This window comes from Tachyglossus aculeatus, chromosome 9 (genome assembly GCF_015852505.1).
Source record: "Tachyglossus aculeatus isolate mTacAcu1 chromosome 9, mTacAcu1.pri, whole genome shotgun sequence".
Taxonomy (NCBI): Eukaryota; Metazoa; Chordata; class Mammalia; order Monotremata; family Tachyglossidae; genus Tachyglossus; species Tachyglossus aculeatus.
This window is the reverse complement of record NC_052074.1, coordinates 500631-518167: the sequence shown is the minus strand read 5'-3', so window position 1 is coordinate 518167 and position 17537 is coordinate 500631. Positions and strand designations below refer to the sequence as shown.

The 17537-nt window shown below is 57.5% G+C and overlaps 2 protein-coding genes across 2 annotated transcripts in view; both read left to right on the top strand.

Moving 5' to 3' along the window:
• Positions 1 to 818: 818 nt before the first annotated feature.
• On the top strand, positions 819 to 6672 carry LOC119932388 (thyroid adenoma-associated protein homolog). Its single transcript, XM_038751529.1, has 6 exons — positions 819 to 855; positions 3581 to 3680; positions 4542 to 4636; positions 5280 to 5410; positions 6199 to 6347; positions 6473 to 6672. Exons 2-6 carry the CDS (start codon positions 3605 to 3607, stop codon positions 6562 to 6564), a joined length of 543 nt encoding a protein of 180 aa, XP_038607457.1. The 5' UTR covers positions 819 to 855; positions 3581 to 3604; the 3' UTR covers positions 6565 to 6672.
• The window catches only part of THADA (THADA armadillo repeat containing), a 32837-nt gene continuing 21797 nt past the window's right edge, over positions 6498 to 17537 (top strand). The window contains exons 1-15 of the mRNA XM_038751528.1: positions 6498 to 6505; positions 7241 to 7428; positions 7689 to 7783; positions 8163 to 8398; positions 8927 to 9693; positions 9956 to 10113; positions 10410 to 10565; positions 11206 to 11355; positions 11623 to 11746; positions 13138 to 13289; positions 13793 to 14009; positions 14532 to 14667; positions 15242 to 15378; positions 15715 to 15870; positions 16367 to 16524. Of these exons, the coding sequence (XP_038607456.1) occupies positions 7311 to 7428; positions 7689 to 7783; positions 8163 to 8398; positions 8927 to 9693; positions 9956 to 10113; positions 10410 to 10565; positions 11206 to 11355; positions 11623 to 11746; positions 13138 to 13289; positions 13793 to 14009; positions 14532 to 14667; positions 15242 to 15378; positions 15715 to 15870; positions 16367 to 16524 (2760 nt within the window). The 5' untranslated portion in view covers positions 6498 to 6505; positions 7241 to 7310. The remainder of the gene's footprint in view (positions 6506 to 7240; positions 7429 to 7688; positions 7784 to 8162; positions 8399 to 8926; positions 9694 to 9955; positions 10114 to 10409; positions 10566 to 11205; positions 11356 to 11622; positions 11747 to 13137; positions 13290 to 13792; positions 14010 to 14531; positions 14668 to 15241; positions 15379 to 15714; positions 15871 to 16366; positions 16525 to 17537) is intronic.

The window sequence follows — 17537 nt, the reverse complement described above, 5'->3', positions numbered from 1 at the left end:
TATTTATTTTACTTGTACATTTCTATCCTACTTATTTTATTTTGTTGGTATGTTTGGTTCTGTTCTCTGTCTCCCCCTTTTAGACTGTGAGCCCACTATCGGGTAGGGACTGTCTCTATGTGATGCCAATTTGTACTTCCCAAGCGCTTAGTACAGTGCTCTGCACATAGTAAGCGCTCAATAAATACGATTGATTGATTGATTGATTGATTAGTCCAGTGCTCCGCACACAGTAAGCGCTCAATAAATACGACTGATTGGCCCTCTCGTCCCCCTCTCCATCCCCCCATCTTACCTCCTTCCCTTCCCCACGGCACCTGTATATATGGATATATGTTTGTACATATTTATTACTCTACTTGTTTATTTTACTTGTACCTATCTATTCTATTTATTTTATTAGTCGGTTTGGTTTTGTTCTCTGTCTCCCCCTTCTAGACTGCGAGCCCACTGTTGGGTAGGGACTGTATCTGTTGCCAACTTGTACTTCCCAAGCGCTTAGTCCACTGCTCTGCACACAGTAAGCGCTCAATAAGTGAGCCCACTGTTGGGTAGGGACCGTCTCTATACGTTGCCAATTTGGACTTCCCAAGCGCTTAGTACAGTGCTCTGCACATAGTAAGCGCTCAATAAATACGATTGATGATGGTTGATTGATTGAGTAGAGGCAGGCCGCGCCTCCGGTTGCGGGCTAGACGGGTGGCCTTCCCGCCAATCCCCGAGGGCGAGGGGCCGGAGCGCCCGCCTCCCCGTGACGTCACGCGGCCCGGGGAAGCCGATTGGTTGTCCCCGCCGCCCGTCACGCTCGCCGACTCCGCGCAGCCGTGTGTCGCCCGCCCGCCCGACCGGCCTCAGGTCAGCCTCCCGAACACCTCCCCCCGCCGCATTCCCTCAGGCTGGGCCATTCCCAAGCGCTTAGCACAGTGCTCTGCACACAGTAAGCGCTCAATAAATACGACTGAATGAATGAATGAGCTTGGCCGCCTGCCCCCTCTGCTCTCGCGAGAGCCAACGAGGTTGACTTGCGGTCGCTCGCGCCTGTTCCCTGGGAGACTCTCCCCTCACGCGTTCCTTCCCCCTCCCAAAGTTTCACTCATTTTTTGTTTTTTAATGGTATTTATTAAGCGCTTACTATGTGCAAAGCACTGCTCTAAGCGCTGGGGAGGTTACAAGGTGATCAGGTTGTCCCCCATGGGGCCCACAGTCTTCATCAATCGTGTTTATTGAGCGCTTACTGTGTGCAGAGCACTGGACTAAGCGCTTGGGAAGTCCAAGTTGGCAACATATAGAGACGGTCATCATCATCGTAAATCGTGTTTATTGAGCGCTTACTGTGTGCAGAGCACTGGACTAAGCGCTTGGGAAGTACAAGTTGGCAACATATAGAGACGGTCATCATCATCATAAATCGTATTGAGCGCTTACTGTGTGCAGAGCACTGTACTAAGCGCTTGGGAAGTCCAAGTTGGCAACATATAGAGACAGTCCCTACCCAACAGTGGGCTCACAGTCTAGAAGGGGGAGACAGAGAACAAAACCAAACATACTAACAAAATAAAATAAATAGAATAGATACGTACAAGTAAAATAAATAGAGTCTTAATCTTTTAGACTGTGAGCCCACTGTTGGGTAGGGACTGTCTCTATATGTTTCCAACTTGTACTTCCCAAGCGCTTAGTACAGTGCTCTGCACACAGTAAGCGCTCAATAAATACGATTGATTGATCCCCATTTTAATAATAATAATAATAATAATAATAATGGCATTTATTTAGCGCTTACTATGTGCAAAGCACTGTTCTAAGCGCTGGGGAGGTTACAGGGTGATCAGGTTGTCCCACGAGGGGCTCACAGTCTTAATCCCCATTTTACAGATGAAGTAACTGAGGCCCAGAGAAGTCAAGTGAAGTGAAGTGAAGTGACTTGCCCAAAGTCACACAGCTGACAAGTAGCGGAGGCAGGATTTGAGCCCATGACCTCTGACTCCAAAGCCCGGGTTCTTTCCACTGAGCCACGCTGCTTCATTCGATCGTATTTATTGAGCACTTACTGTGTGCAGAGCACTGTAGTAATAATAATAATAATGATGGCATTTGTAAGCGCTTACTATGTGCCAAGCACTGTTCTAACTATTCTATTAATTTTATTTTGTTAATATGTTTGGTTTTGTTCTCTGTCTCCCCCTTCTAGACTGTGAGCCCACTGTTGGGTAGGGACTTTCTCTATATGTTGCCAACTTGGACTTCCCAAGCACTTAGTACAGTGTTCTGCACACAGTAAGCGCTCAATAAATGCGATTGATTCTAAGTGCTGGGAAGGATAGAAGGTCATCAGGTTGGCCCACGTGGGGCTCACAGTCTTCATCCCCATTTTACTGATGAGGCACGGAGAAGTGAAGTGACTTGCCCAAAGTCACACAGCTGACAATTGGTGGAGTCGGGATTTGAACCCATAATCTCTGACTCCCAAGCCCGTGCTTTTTCCATGGAGCCACGCTGCTTCTCTGCTAAGTGCTTGGGAGAGAACAAGAGAAGCAGCGTGGCTCAGTGGAAAGAGCCCGGGCTTGGGAGTCAGAGGTCGTGGGTTCTAATCCAGGCTCTGCCATTTATCAGCTGTGTGACTTTGGGCAAGTCACTTGACTTCTCTGCGCCTCAGTTACCTCATCTGGAAAATGGGGATTAAGACTGTGAGCCCCATGTGGGACAAACTTGATGACTTTGTACCCCCCTGCCCAGTGCTTAGAACAGTGCTTGGCATATAGCAAGCACTTAACAAATGCCATTATTATTATTATTATTATTATTATTATTACCTAGTATTTTTTGAGCGCTTATGTGCCGAGCACTGTACTAAGCGCTTGGGAAGTACAAATCGGCAACAAATAGAGACGGTCCCTACCCAACAACGGGCTCACAGCAGCCGAGGCGGAAGGGGCCCCAGGGCGGGAGGGTGGTACCTTGGATGCGAAGGTGCCTTAGCAGAAGCATTCATTCATTCAGTCAGTCGTATTTATTGAGCGCTTACTGTATGCAGAGCACTGTACTAAGCGCTTGGAAGGTGCTTGAGAAGCAGCATGGCTTATTGGAAAGAGCCTGGGCTTGGGAGTTAGAGGTCGTGAGTTCTAGTTCCGGCTCCACCACTTGTCAGCCAAGTGACCTTCGGCAAGTCACTTCACTTCTCTGTGTTACCTCATCTGGAAAATGGGGATGAAGACCGTGAGCCCCGTGTGGGACAACATGGTGACCTTGTATCTACCTCAGCGCTTAGAACAGTGCTTGGCACATAGTAAGAGCTTAACAAATACCAACGTTGTTGTTATTATTACAGTTCGGCAACAGATAAGCAGCTTGGCCTAGTGATGATGATGATCAGGAGTGTGGGAAGGGGAGCTTGGCAGGTCCAATGGGACCTGGCTAATTGGCTAATGGGATCCCACGGGGACCCCCAAATTTCTCTGTTTTCTACACACACACCTTTGGGGTCTCTTGTGTCTCCAGCGCTTAGCACAGGTTTCGGAACATAGCGCTTAGCAAGCATTACAGTCATTTTTATTAATAATAGCCTGTTTCTCTCTCACAGGTCCCGCTGTCCTGTCAGACCAAGATGGTGGTAAAGAAGAAGAAAGAGGTGCAGGTGGCAGCACTGGTCCTTGGTGGGCAGGAAGTTGCAACTTTGAAGGGTAAGTGACAACCCAGAGGTGGATTTGTCTGGGTAACTGGTACTTTTCCCTGACAGGCCCAGCATCTGCCTGGCACCCAGTTTGAGCCAGACCATGGGGTGGGAGCAAGACGGGGGACAAGGTGGAACAGGGGAGCGGGAATTGGTGGGAAGAGGGCTCCTGAACAGATGGGAAGTGTTGGCCAGGGCCACTGGCCAGGAGAAAGTCCATGTGGTCAGTGCCCCACAGTTGCCCGGAGCTGACCCCAGGGGCACATTGAAATTTGGGGGGTTTGCGTGGCACTGTTTGGCTGAGTTACAAAACCGTGAATGCAACTCAGCCGTCAGGGCCGAGCAGCCGTAGGAGGGGAGTAGGGGATTAATCCGGAAGGTCTCCTGGAGGAAGCAGGTTTCGAGGGGGCTCTGAAGGGCGATATCCCAGGCAGGGGAGTGACTATGCCGGGGACCCTGGAGACATGAGCCCCAGGCTGGCTTCTGTGGCCTGGGGTGGAAGGGATCTTTGGAGTGTGAGAAGGGGGTGGTGGGGAGGGGTCCCGGGATCAGGGAAACCTTGAGGCGGAGATTCTAGGGCTAGGGTGATGATTATGCTCCAGCACCCCACTGCAGCTGGCAGGTGACAAGAGAGAGTCAGTCAGGGTTTTCCTAGGTGTCTGACCAGAGTGTCCCACCATGCCCGGGACACTTTTCAGCTTGCGGCCTCTCTCCGGGCCCAATCCAGTCAGCCTTAGCCCCCAGGTGCCCCCCGTCCATCCCTCCGTCGTTCCCCCACTACCCCCCTCAGACCAGACAAAGCCACAAAACCCCATGCTGGCTGCCTACTCCTTCTATTGATACCACGGAAACTTCTCTTCGACCCATGTAGCTTTGGCAGATGCTGATGGGCAGAACCTGGCTTCTTTGCTTCTGCGCTGTGCCCAGCTCTCTGACGGCGTGCGTCAGATCCACTGCCTCAAACAGGTATGGTTCTACTCAGTCACTCACCCAGCCAGCCAGCCACTCACTCAGTCAACCACTCGCTCATCATAATGATAGTAATGATGGTATTTGTTAAGCGCTTACTATGGTCCAAGCACTGTTCTAAGCACTGGGGTAGATACAAGATTATCAGGTTGTCCCACGTGTGTCTCTGTCTTAATCCCCATTTTACAGATAAGGTAACTAACTGAGGCACAGAGAAGTTAAGTGACTTTCCCAAAGTCATACTACTGAGAAGTGGCCATGACCTCTGACTCCCAAGCCCGTGCACCTTCCACTAAGCCACACTACGCTCATTCCAGTCAGCCACTCACTCAGAGAACCAGTCACTCAATCAGTCAGCCAGTCACTCAATTAGCCAGTCACTCAGTCACTCACTCAGTCAACCAATTACTCAGTTACTCATTCAAGTACTTAGCCATTCACTCACTCAATCAGTCAGTCAGTCCCTCAGTCTGTAGTAAGTGCTTGGGAAAGTACAGTACCACAGAGTTGGCACAGCAGAGCCCACCTCTGGCCAGGGCAGCGGGGCTGTCATGGTCAGGGGCCTATGCTGACCTGGCTCCTTCCCGACCGGGGACCCCCCCACCCCGGGCCGGGCTGCCGGCACTGTGCTCTTTTGCAGATGGGGCCGCTGCTGGAGAAGGCCTACGGCAGCGACGCAGATGCCTCCGTGACACGGCACTGTCTGGATGTTCTCGGAGTTGTCTATTTGTCCTTGGGTCCCAAGAACCCCTTGAAGAAGGTGTTGGCTAGGTAGGCCCCAACCTAAGTGGGGCCAGCTGATCAAACCCCCCATCTGACCCCAAGCAGGGAGAAAATGACTTTTTCCGGGTGTAGGGATCCATCGGGAAACTAGTGCCCACCTACTGTGTGCAGAGCACTGTACTGAATGCGAGAGAGTTCAGTAGAATCAGTAAATGCCAGCTCTCAAGAAGTTTCCAGTCTACTGTGTGCAGACAGCACTGAGGTGAACTCTTGGTGAGAACAATTGAATTGGTAGGCATGATCCCTGCCCTCAAGATGTTTCCAGCCTACCATGCGCAGTGCACTAGAATGAGCCCTTGGGTGAGTTCTGTAGAGTTGGTAGGCACGATCCCTGCCCTCGAGGAACTTTGAGTCTACCGTGTGCAAGATACTGTAGTAAGCCTTTGGGGTGAGTCCAGTAGTTAGCAGGCCCAGTCCCTGACCTCGAGGAGCTCCCAGGCTGTCGGAGAGTAGGAGATGATCGAGTCTATGAGGGCGCTCGTCTGAGGAAGTCAAATCGCTTGGGTTCCATTTCGTGTCCGAGCACCAAGCCTCTTCTTGCCGTATTCCCCTAGTGTGTGGTCCCTGCGGACACTGGGCATACCAGGCTGCTCTCCCCACCCCTGCTTGCTCCGGGGCCTATCTCAAGTCAATCCACTTGGCTGCGGCCCCCCAGAGCTCCGGGGTGGGGACTCCAGGGGCCAGCATGGAGGGCGGGAGCCACTCAGGTGGGGGTAGCAGTGCCCGTGCCATGCAGATAGGCAATCGGCATGCTCAACCCCCGTCCTCCCTGGCAGCACCCTCAACAGCCTCCCGGACCTGCTTCTGGCAGTCGCGGGCCACAGCTTCACTCGCCACCTCCTAGCGGAGCTGGAAACAGCCGATGTCAAGTCCTACCCCAGAGTCATGGACAATCTCGCCTGCTGTCTGGAGGACTTCCACCTGGGTGAGGCGACTCTCAGTGGCTCTCTCACTCAGCCCGAGAAAGGCCCCCTCTGCGGAGGTGGGAGGGGGGATTCCTGATCTGACTGGGCCCCAGCCCCTTCCTCACGACTGCTATTTTCCCTGCAGGTAAAGAAAGTGTCAAGAACCTGGTCTGGGAAGGTGAGGCCCTGATGCTGGGCATAGGGTGTGTGTGGCCCCAGGAGCAAGGGTACTGGTGATGGGAAAAAGATTTTGTGCTTCTCCACCCTACTGCTTCTCAGAGAAGCACTACCCTGCCCCCCGAACAAGGCGCTGACTGTCTCTGAGGGGCAGGGGATGCGTCAAAGATGTGGTCCTCACAGGATGAAATGGGCTGATGTGTTGCTGCTGACGGGATGGGTCAGCTCCAGGGTGAGCAGTGTCCTCACCCTGGCCACTTTGTGTCAGTCCTTCAGTTTCTGCAGAAGGTCCTCCTGGAGATGCTGGAACAAGTCAGGCAAGTAGTGGCAGAGTGGGGGCAGAGTCCACCCCACTTACCCAGGAAAGCCTCCCGTCTTCCTGAGGAAAGGGGGAAGGAAGCAGGGAATAAGAAGGGCCCAGCCCAAAATACCAGGAGAAGAATTCCCCAGAAAGGAGCTGCCCTCTGGGTCCTGGGGAGACCCGGGATATAGCAGAAGGAGGAGCTATCCACCGGGGGAAGGTGGGGCATGTGGTTGCTGAGGGGGTGGTCTCATGTCCACAGCAGTTTTGTTGCCTGGGAGGGCGGGGAAACGGGCGAAGGACAGAGGGACAGATGGGCAGACAGGCATCAGGTCTGCTTTCCACCCTCCCAGGGGGGAGAAACAAAGGAATGGCAGGCCCCGTGACTCCAGTGCCCCGACCTCTCACTCTCCCTCTTCCTCTTGCTCGGCCCAGACAGTTGCGAGGTGATCCCCTGGGCCAGGCCGCAGTCCTGCATGGCCTGCTGCTGGCGGTGCGCGTCTCCATGACCACGCTGCAGAGGGTCCCGGTGTTCCAGGGGGACCGGTGGAGAGACCCGGGGTCTGCGCTGTGGCAGAGCACGGTGGGCCTGTTGCACACATTCTGCTCCATCTTGGGCGACGGTAAGGGAGCGGCGCATGGGCTTGTGAAGTCCTGCACCACGGGTGCTGTATGGGGTTTGGTGGGATCAGCGTGGACGGGGGAGCCCGGAGGCTACGGGGCACCAGCTGGCCGAGCAGTGGGAGGGCAGGGCCGTGGGCACAGACTGGGCCAGATGAGGGCCCCACCGGAATGGGAGAGGGTGGGAGTCGCCCCGGGGATGTGGGGCTTGTGTCAGGCCACATGCTCAGAGTTCTGTGTGCGGGTGCCCAACCATGTGTAGGCGACCTCCCCCAGAACATCCAGAGCACCGCGGGACTGGCTGTCATCCTCCTCACCAAGACCATGTGGGACCAGCCAGATGGGGTCCCGGAGCTGGTGAGCGCGGCCTGCTGCGGCCCCCGCGGCCTGGGCCTGATCGGGCCCCGGTATTGGAAGCTGGGCAACCGGCTTTAGAGAGCCTCACTGTTCCAAAGCGTCGGGGGGGGCAGTTCTGAGTTCAGCCTGAAGCCAACAGATCCATTCCCTGCCCCGCGGGAGTCCGCCGGTCCTGCCAGTGTTGGCAGGGCTGAGGCCTGGGACTGGAGGTAGGGGCCTCCACCTCAGAGAGTGAGAACAGGGATGGGGAGCAGGTGACACTGTTTTTTAGACTTCCCCGGGTGAGGCCTCGTTCTTCCAGACTCCATACCAGGCTGAGAAGGTGGCAGGGAGGGTTTGAAGGGGCGGGGGGTTATGCTCACAGTGCCTCCCTCCCCAGGTGAGCGGGCTGCTCCTGCACAAAGTGGATCGGGCAGAGCAGGACCGAGCCGAGGTGCCTGTGTGGTTCCGGAGCAGCTGTGGGAGCCTGTGTTTGGGGCCCATCCCAGACCCGGTGCTGCTCTTCCTGTGCCAGGGGGCCCTCGCCATGCTGGACTGGAAGGGTGGCCAGCTGGGGCCCGGTGGAGACCAGCTCCTCCTCGACATCGCCCGTGTCTTGTCCGCCCTGAGTTCCCGGTAAATCTGCGACCCGCGAGGGCGGGTCAGGGCAGGGATGTGGTAGTGTGTGTGTGCCGGCATGCATCTGCGTGTGTCTGCGTGCAGGGATCTGTGACTGGCTGCATTTCTGGTGCCAGCATGGGTTCTTGACTCTTGTCATCACCATGAGCACCGAGCTGGGCCGGGGGCGTGGGGCCATGCCAAGTGCAGGGCCAGGGCTGGGTGCAGATCCCCAAGCCAGGCCCAGGGGCACACACCTCCTGGGTGCAGAGCTGGGGGAAGTCCAGTAGAAGGAGAGGCCTTGGTCTCTGCCTCCGAGGAGCATCCAGATGTCTGGGAGGGGACAATCACGAAGCCTCCCCGGGTCGTCCCAGTCAGAAGGAGAGAGGCAGGGGCCCTTCTCCCCAATAGCAGGTGGGAAAGCCGAGGCCCAGGACGGGTCCACGATCTCCGCGCAGGACTGCCTCTTCCCGGAGGCGTGGGGGGGCGGGGGGGGGCGGGCGTCCTGGCTCCGACCCTGCGGCTTCCCTCCCCCTCCCCCTGCAGGGTGAAGGAGCCAAGCTTGGAGGCTTCCCTGTCCCGAATTCTGGTGTCCTGGACCAACTCGGCCCTGGAGCTGCTCAGCGCAGGATCCCTGGGCCTGCGGGCCAGCCTGGCGGGCACGTCTCCTACAGCTGGCCCCCTGTTGGACTACGTGTTCGCCCACTGGGACCATCCCCTGGATGCTGTGAGGCACCAGGCGAGACTCGTCTTCCGCAACTTGCTGCGACTGCACCAGCTCTCCCAGGCCACTCCCACCTCCACCCTGGCCACCGATGCCACCCCCTCCTCGGCCCCCGATGCCTCAGCAACCCCGCCCCCCTCTCCAGCTGTCCCCAACGACCCATTCCTGGCCGGTCTCACGGGGCACCTGCTCAGCCTGGAGTGGCATGTCCAGGGCAAATTTGCCGCCCTGCGCTGCCTTGCAGAGTGCATAGGGGCAGCGGGGCTGCTGGCACTGGCCCCGACCCTGCCCTCTCAGGTCCTGGCAGTGATGGGTGACCAGGCCCTGGCCCCGCACGCCAGCGATCTGTTGGAAGCCCTATTCCTGAGCCACCGGGCCAGCCTGCAGCATGAGCACCCAGGCGCCGAGGCCTGGGTGGGCCCATGGCTGACCACCTGGGTGTCCCCTCTTCTCTCCGTCCTCTGTGAGGGGGACCTGGCCCAGACAACACACATCACCGACTACTACCTGCCCAAGCTGCTGCGATGCAGCCCCGCTGGACTGGGCCACATGGTGGACGTCCTCCAGGCTTCTGTCCGCGCCGGGCACGGTGAGCGGGCTCGTGGGGACTGACTGAGAGGTTGGGGGAGGGCGGGGAGGCGGCTCGCAGGACCGACCAGCTCGTGATCTGCACGACTGTGACCCTGTTGCACGGTGGCCTCCAGTGCTGACGGATGTGACTGGGGCATTGGCTTGGGGGGACCAGTCCACTCACAACCATTGACCAATGGGCAGGGGTGGGGCATCTGGGGGTCAGTGGCTCGGGGGGCCAGCCCACTCATGGTCTGCCCGGCCGTGTCCCTATTGTGCAGGTCGGGGCAGAGGTGGCCGGGGGCCCCTGGGAGCACTGATGGCATGTCTGAGGAGTGCACGGGCCCATGGGCACCTGCAGGCCTCCACTCTGGGGCCCTGGAGTCACCTGGTGACCAGCGGGTGGATAAAACAAGGCTTGGTGCACCAGCATGGCCAGGTAGGTGGCCGTGGAGGCCAGAGCTCAACCGCTTTGGGGGCCTGGAGTAGGGGTGGAAGTCCTGTTACCTAAGACTGCTCTGCTCTTCGTTATCCCCTCTGCAAAGCAAGCTCAGTGAGATGGTGTGAGCAGCCTGAGGTTGGCACGAGACGGGGGGAGAGGTATCCCCTCTGCACCTGCCCCTTATTCCCTTCCCCGCAGAGGCTGGGGAAGCAATTGCCCGCTTTCGTTCTCCCCATGCATTGGGCTGGACGAGACCCCCAACACACTGTACCCGCCCCTTGCCGGCTACGCAGGTCCGCATCGATGCCCTCGGCTTGCTGTGTGAGTGTCACCGCAGTACCGAGCTGGTCACTGCAGAGGAGATGCAGCTAATCCACTTCTTCCTCCGCTACAACCTGAACGTCCAGTCCCCGGGCCTGAGGCAGCAGATCTGCTCCTTCCTGGGAAAGGTGAGTTGGGTAGGTGGGGACCAGGGCTGGGACCAGGGCCGGGCCCGGGGGCGAGGTAGGTTGTTTTCAACATGAGGAAACTGACCACCTGTGCCACGCTGGGGTGTCGAGGGTGACTGGTGCCACCCAGATCAGGCCTTCCTTTTGTGCTTGAGATCTGAGGAGTAGGGATATATTAGTAACTAGTTATATTTACTATTCTACTTACTTTATTTTGTTAATGTGTTATGTTGTCTGTCTCCCCCCTCCCTGCTGTTGAGTAGGGACCGTCTCTATATGTTGCCAACTTGTATTTTCCAAGCACTTAGTACAGTGCTGTGCACACAGTAAGCGCTCAATAAATGCAATTCAGTGAATGAATGGAGACAGGCTGGGACGGGGAAAAGGCAGGGGTGGGGTCATGGGCGTCCATGGGGCTGGGGGGCAGGGCTGGGGGTGTCCACGCGGGCCCACAGGACAAGTGAGTGGCAGGGATGGGGCCACGGGCGCCCAAGGAAACGGGAAGTTCCATGTTCCCCATCAAACTCTGGTGAAGAACCAAAGCCCGCACAGAACGTGGTATTTGTAATGCCCAGAGCTACTGATGTTTCACTCTGCCCCTGCCTCCTCCTCCTCCTCCTCTCTCTCCTCCCCACCACAGTTGTTTTGCAGGATTCGGGAGAGCTCCCAGGGCCTGTTCAGGCTGGCGCAGAACAAGGCCCGGGCAGGACCGGCCCCCGAGTCGGCTCAGGGGAACCCCGACCCCAGGTTGGCCCAGGAGGAACCCACAGAGGCTCTGCAGCGATACCAGGTTGGGGCCCAGGGTTGGGGCTGAGGGATTTGAATCATGGGAATGACGGTGACAGTGGCTCCCCCATTGCTTAGTGATATCAGATGGAGAGCGGCACTCCCTCGGCCCACCCCTCAGCCTACCCAGACGGCTAGGATGGCCTCCGGCAGGCTGAGAAGCAGACAGTAACATTAAGCTCCCCCAGACCGGCCGAGGCAGTGGCCGACTAGCGGAGGTGCGGGTGTCCCGCGCTGTCCCCTGACCCGTGTAATTCCACGTCTCTGGCAGGGTTTCCTGTCATCTGTATGCAGCCGGCTCTTTGAAGCCCTGTTCCCCGGCTCCTCTCACGCCACCCGGTTCTCCGCCTTGACCATCTTGAGCTCCCTGGCTGAAATGTTTCCAGCCTCCGACGGTGTGTAAGGGCTTGCCTGAGTTTATGTGGGAACAGTCAGATAGATAATAGCGTGGCTCAGTGGATGAAGCAGCGTGGCTCAGTGGATGAAGCAGCGTGGCTCAGTGGAAAGAGCACGGGCTTTGGAGTCAGAGGTCATGGGTTCGAATCCCGACTCCGCCAAGTCTGCTGTGTGACCTTGGGCAAGTCACTTAACTTCTCTGAGCCTCAGTTACCTCATCTGTAAAATGGGGATGAAGACTGTGAGCCCCCGTGGGACAACCTGATCAACTTGTATCCGCTCAGCGCTTAGAACAGTGTTTTGCACATAGTAAGTGCTTAACAAATGCCATTATTATAAATAGTGATAATTATGGTACTTGTTAAGCGTTTACTGTGTTTTAGCGCTGTTCTAAGTACTGGGGTAAATACAAGGCAGTCAGGTTGGACACAGTCCCTGCCCCACATGGGGCTCACAGTCTCAATCCCCATTTTACAGGTGAGGTACCTGAGGCATAGAGAAGTTAAGTGACTTGCCCAAGGATGGATGTGGAGAGGAGGGAAGCGGGGAGAGTGTTGGTCTGCCCAGGGAGGCCGGCCAGGAGGGGTTGCCGCTGATCTGGAGGAGCTAGACCTGGGGAACTGGCTGGCATCTGCAGGCTTTATTGCCAAGCCAGGCTCTGCCAGAAAAAGAAAAGTTTTTCCCGAGGACTCCCCGGGACCCACCCCATGGCGGATGGGGTGTGGGCATCCTCTGCCTGCTCTGCCGCCCCAGATGCTGTGTGAAGGATGAACCCAAAGGGGGCATGCCCCCTCTTCCCTGCTCCCCAGTCTTCACCCTCCCCCCAATCCTGAATAAAAGAAATTGGAGTGTTTTCGGATGGAGCATCTTAGGGGGCTGGGGACTGGCTTTTTCAGCAGGGAGGGCTGTGCATGGGCTGAGCCGTTACCCTGCCGCAGCCACCTGGGGCCTGCGCAGACAAGGCGCCAGCAGCACAGGTGCTCAACTGCCTTCTTTTCAACTGCTGCTCCTTGGCCCCGGGGGTCGGGCTCATCCGGGCTGTGTGCTGGTGAAGGGGTTTGGGCCCCCCTTGGCCGGGTGTTGGCAGAAGTGGAATTCCGAGCCACTGGATTTGGGTTCATCCCAGCCGTGTTGTTGGCGGAGGTGGGATTCCCAGCCCTGGGGCTTGGATGAGAGTTTCTGTTTCCGGGGGCCCAGGGTCTCTGCCCAGGTATTCTAGAAACAGGCTAAGACTGAGGATTTGGGCCTCAGCCCTTTCCATCATCGGACCATACTCCACTCTGCGGGGAGGCAGAGTGTGAGCCCAGTTTATGGGGGCGGAGGCAGGATGGGGGGTTTTCTGTTCGCCAAGTGTGGCTGACTTCTCTGAAGCGCTGCTGGTATCGGCTAGGTGATGCTCCGGTGGTGTTTCAGCTGGCTAAGGAGATAAACCCCAAACGGGTCCAGACACTCTTGGAATGTTTCGCCAGCACTTTCGAGGAGGTGAAGACGTTAGCGTTTGACCTGCTGATGAAGTTCCCAAAAACCGTGGTAGATCTTCAGGTAGTGCAAAGTGGTATTTTCCTGTTTAATAATAATAATTGTGGTATTTATGAAGCACTTACTATATGCCAAGCGCTGTTCTAAGATGTGGGTGCATGTTTTGGTGCAAGAACTGAACATAGGCACCAACACCCAACGCCATGAGTTGCAGATCCAGCCTGCGGACCGATTGGTTTCATTGGAAAGTCCTGGGCACCTGTTGTGGGTAGCACACCATATTGGGCGTCTGCTGCATGCAGAGCGCCATACTGGGCAACTGCTGTTTATAGAGCACTGTACCAAGCATTTGAGAGGGTTTAATGTAGATAAAAAATGGGGTTTGCCCTCCAGGAGCTTACAGTTTAACAGGGGAGAGAGACAGACACGGTAGTGCTGAATGCATCGGGGGTGGGGCAGGTGGAGTTCACAGTGGCCGGTGTCAGCACCACGGGACTGGGAAGGGTGAGAGGGGCAGGGGAAAAGCGGGATTTTTGCATTGATGGGAGATCCAAATTCCCACCCAGGAGCCCGCCCAGCTGCAAGTCTTGTTCCAAGCAGCCATGGAGCTGAGCACCAGCACCAAGCCATACGACTGTGTCACGGCTTCCTACCTGCTCAACTTCCTCGTCCACCAAGAGGCCCTGCTGCCAGCCATGTGCCCACCCTTGCCCGCCCCTCCAGGTCTTCCCCAGGACCACCAAGGCAGCCTGGCCGGCACCATGGAGCACAACTCCCTGGCAGGTTTGTGTTGGGTGCTGGGAGTGAGTCTGGCATCTCATCGATACCCTCCCTCACCACCCCGGCGACCACCCCAAGACAGCCCCCACATCGCCCCGACCCTCAATCCCCTCATCCCATCTGGTGTTGGCCACTAGCATCAGCCCTGAAGTTGCCGCAGCAGGTTGTCGTGAGCACTTTAGGCGGAGTCTGCTAGGAGGGAGGAGCTGAGCGTTTCTGCTGAGGCTGGTCATGTGGTCGCAGAGCCTACTGTCTCCCTTGCCCTCCTGCACCGACTGCCGCACCTCATGTCCGTGTGCTCGTACGTGGTTAAGAGTTTGCACGCTGTAATGCTCACCTGCAAGTTTGTGACATTAATCACTGAATCCTGGAACACTGCCTCCCCTGCACATATCTCCCTCTTTGGCCATTATCTGGCCCAGCTCCCCAGCAGGAGAATGGTGATGGCATCCAGAACCGATGGGGCCCATTGGAGCTGGGGAAACCTGGGGCCTGTTCTTCCATCTCCTCCCTCCTCTCCCTCAGTGGCCGGGCACCTGCTGGACGAGCTGGAGGGGGACATTTCCCGGGCAGAAGAGTCTCTGCTCCAGGCGGCAGCGCTGGCCCCGATGTACGGACGAGTCCACTGCCTGACGGGCATCCTGCAGCAGGTGGCACCATCGTGAGTCAGCCGTGACGCGGTGATGCCTGTTGGGAAGCTTCAGGATGGGGCTGCCATCCACAGGGGAACGGGGAGGGGAAGGAGGCCGGAGGAGCTGTACTCCAAGGAGGAATGGAATCGTCCGACTTCCAGCCAGGCGGGCCGAGTGCAGGGTAGCGTCCGGGCCCGGGACTCCATTTGCAGCCTGGTTGAGTTGCTGGTTTTAAGGCGCGGTTCATCGGTTCCATCCACCCACTATCCGTCAGTCAGGCAGGGGTACTTGTCAAGTGCCTGCTGGGCACTGAGTCCCTAGTGGAGTGCTGGAGTAGGAGGAGCGTGGCGGGGTCCCTGGTGCTCAGGCGGAGAACGCAAGCCCAGTTGCAGGGCTGGCGCGGGTGGCCGAAGGCGCAGTGTTTCTGCTCTCTGAGCCCACCTCTCCCAGCCCCACGATGCACAGGGAAAGGAAATGCATCCCGTGGGCCATGTGTCCTTGGAAGCTGTCCCCAACTGTGTCTCTTGCTTCTTCCTTCCTGATTCTCCGTCCTGTCCTGGTGGGCCGGTGGGCCTGGGATGGGGTCTGCCACTTTCCTGGAAGCAGTGTGACCCTGCTGGACGCATGGAAGCCCGTGGTGGCCCGGCTGCTGGTGGCGGCCTACCGACTCTCAGCCGTGGTGGCCCCTGTAGTGCAGAGTTCCTCCCCGGAAGGTCTCGTGCCCATGGACACTGATGCCGGTAAGACACCCAGACCGGAGTGCAGCAGGGCAGAGGAGGGTCCAGTGGGGAGGGAGTCTGGGCGGTGACCTGGCAGTGGGCCCGGGGGGGGGGGGCGGGGGTGAACCGAGGCTGAGCTGACTTCCTCACAGTGCAGTGCTGCTTCTCATGGGCACCATCTCAAGGGACATCTCTGAGGCAGAGGGGAAACCATTGAGAAATAACGGTATTGCCTTCCCCACCTCCCTGAACTCCTCGACCCTGCTTTTCCCACCAGATGAGCCTCCCTCTGTCCCCTGCCCCTGACTCTGGTCCCCTCTGCCCACTAGCCACCTGACCCCACTCTCCCCTTCCCAGATGCAGCAGCCCGACTGTGGATGATTCTGAGTGAGATCCAGCCCCGTGACACCAATGACTACTTCCACCAAGCGAAGCTTCTGGGAGGGCAGCGTGGTCCCCAGACCGAGGGCAGGAGCCCGGACCCGCCCGGAAATGCCCCCCTAGATGCAGCAGGCGAGTCCTGGCAAGCAGGTGGGCGGTGTTGGTATGGGGAAAGCCTTGGCAGGGTGGCAGACCTGCTTGGGCTGCAGCCTGAGGGCGTTGGGCCAAGGAAGCAGCCATTACCCAGCTGCCAGAGCGGGAGATGGACTGTTGGCCCTGGGCATCTAGGATCAAGGTGTGTGAATATTTTGGCTTTCCCCCTTCCCCCTGGAGACACTGAAGGGCACCCATTGCCCACTGGCAGCCCCATCTGGTGCTGTCCCTGCCATGCTGGTCAGTGGGGCAGTGGCCTTCAGTCCCAAGTGCTTAGTACAGCACACGGTAAGTGCTCAATAAACGCGGCTGACTGACTGACCTCAAGGCAGGGGGAGTACTTGGGGGTGGTTGGTTGGGTGAGAGTGTTTAGGGTAGTTGGGGGAAAGGAGCTCCAGGGCTGAGGGTGACTCAGGGGAATTGTAAGCGTGTCTCCGATCCACCACTCAGTGCCCACCCCGGATCTTTTACGCAGGGCCTGAGAGCACGGCCTGTGACGTCACAGCGCAGACGGTGCTGGTGTGCTGCTGGAGGAGCATGAAGGAGGTGGCGTTGCTCCTGGGCCTGCTGTGCCAGCTCCACCCCGGACCCTGCGGGCCAGGCTCCCCGGACACATTAGTGACTGTGCAACAGGTAACGGTTTCCATCAGCTGCCGCCTCAGCCGTCCGTGCATTCCAAACCTCCGGAAAGGGTCCTGAGGGGTGCGGAGCGAGGGCGGCGGTGGAGCCGGGCACATCTGGAGGCTGGTCATGTCATAATGGCCCCATGGCGATCCATCCACGGGCATCTGCTGGCCAGACATTGGCCAGTGTGGCGGCCAAGAAGGTGCTTGGAGGGTGCCTGTGGAGTTTTCTTATGTGGCCGACCCCTGCTGACCACAAACTGACTCTGGTCCCGGGATCAGACTGCCCCGATTCCAAGGAGATAGCATTCCAAGAGCCTCTAGTTGGGAAATCTGGGGAATTTTTTAGGTTTTAATTTTTATTTGATTCCCCCTTCCCTCTCTCCATATGGTTTCGGAGACTCCCAACGTCCAGTACACACACAACTCTGCCCGGTGGACGTTTCCTGGAAAGTAAATATTTCCTTTGCCCCAAGGTGGGACAAGATTCTGGATCAAAACCAGTGCCCAGAGAGTGGCCGGCGCTACGGGGCTCCACGGAGAGTGGCCCGCTGGACTCCTGGTGTCGAGCCCACATGGGGCCAAGTTGGCCCCTGGCTCTCAGAGCAGGCCCAAGACCTCCCAGGTCCTGCAGCCCAGGCCACAGATGAGGGCCAGGCCTAGCTGGTCATTCCCTGGTCACTTTCGGCCGCCCCTCTCTGAGGAAGACATGGAGCAGATGGGTGGGGCAGTGGGAGCCTGGCAAGGTTGATGACATAGTGGAGGACACGCAGGGAGTCAGGGGCCCCGTGACCCCAACTTGGGGCTACTTCTGCTGAGATTCCGTTTTCATTCAGGGCAGATTTCTCCTGTGGCTGACTTCTTTGTTGTGTGCCTTGGTTCTTTTGGGTTAGGTCCCCTGCGTGACTGTGGGCTGGGTGAGAATAGGGGTGGTGACTGTCTACGTACTGAGTGTCACCAGGGGCCGTGCCTGGCACAAGGCGCTGGGCAGTATTTGGCTCAAAGACGTGATGTGTCCCCTGC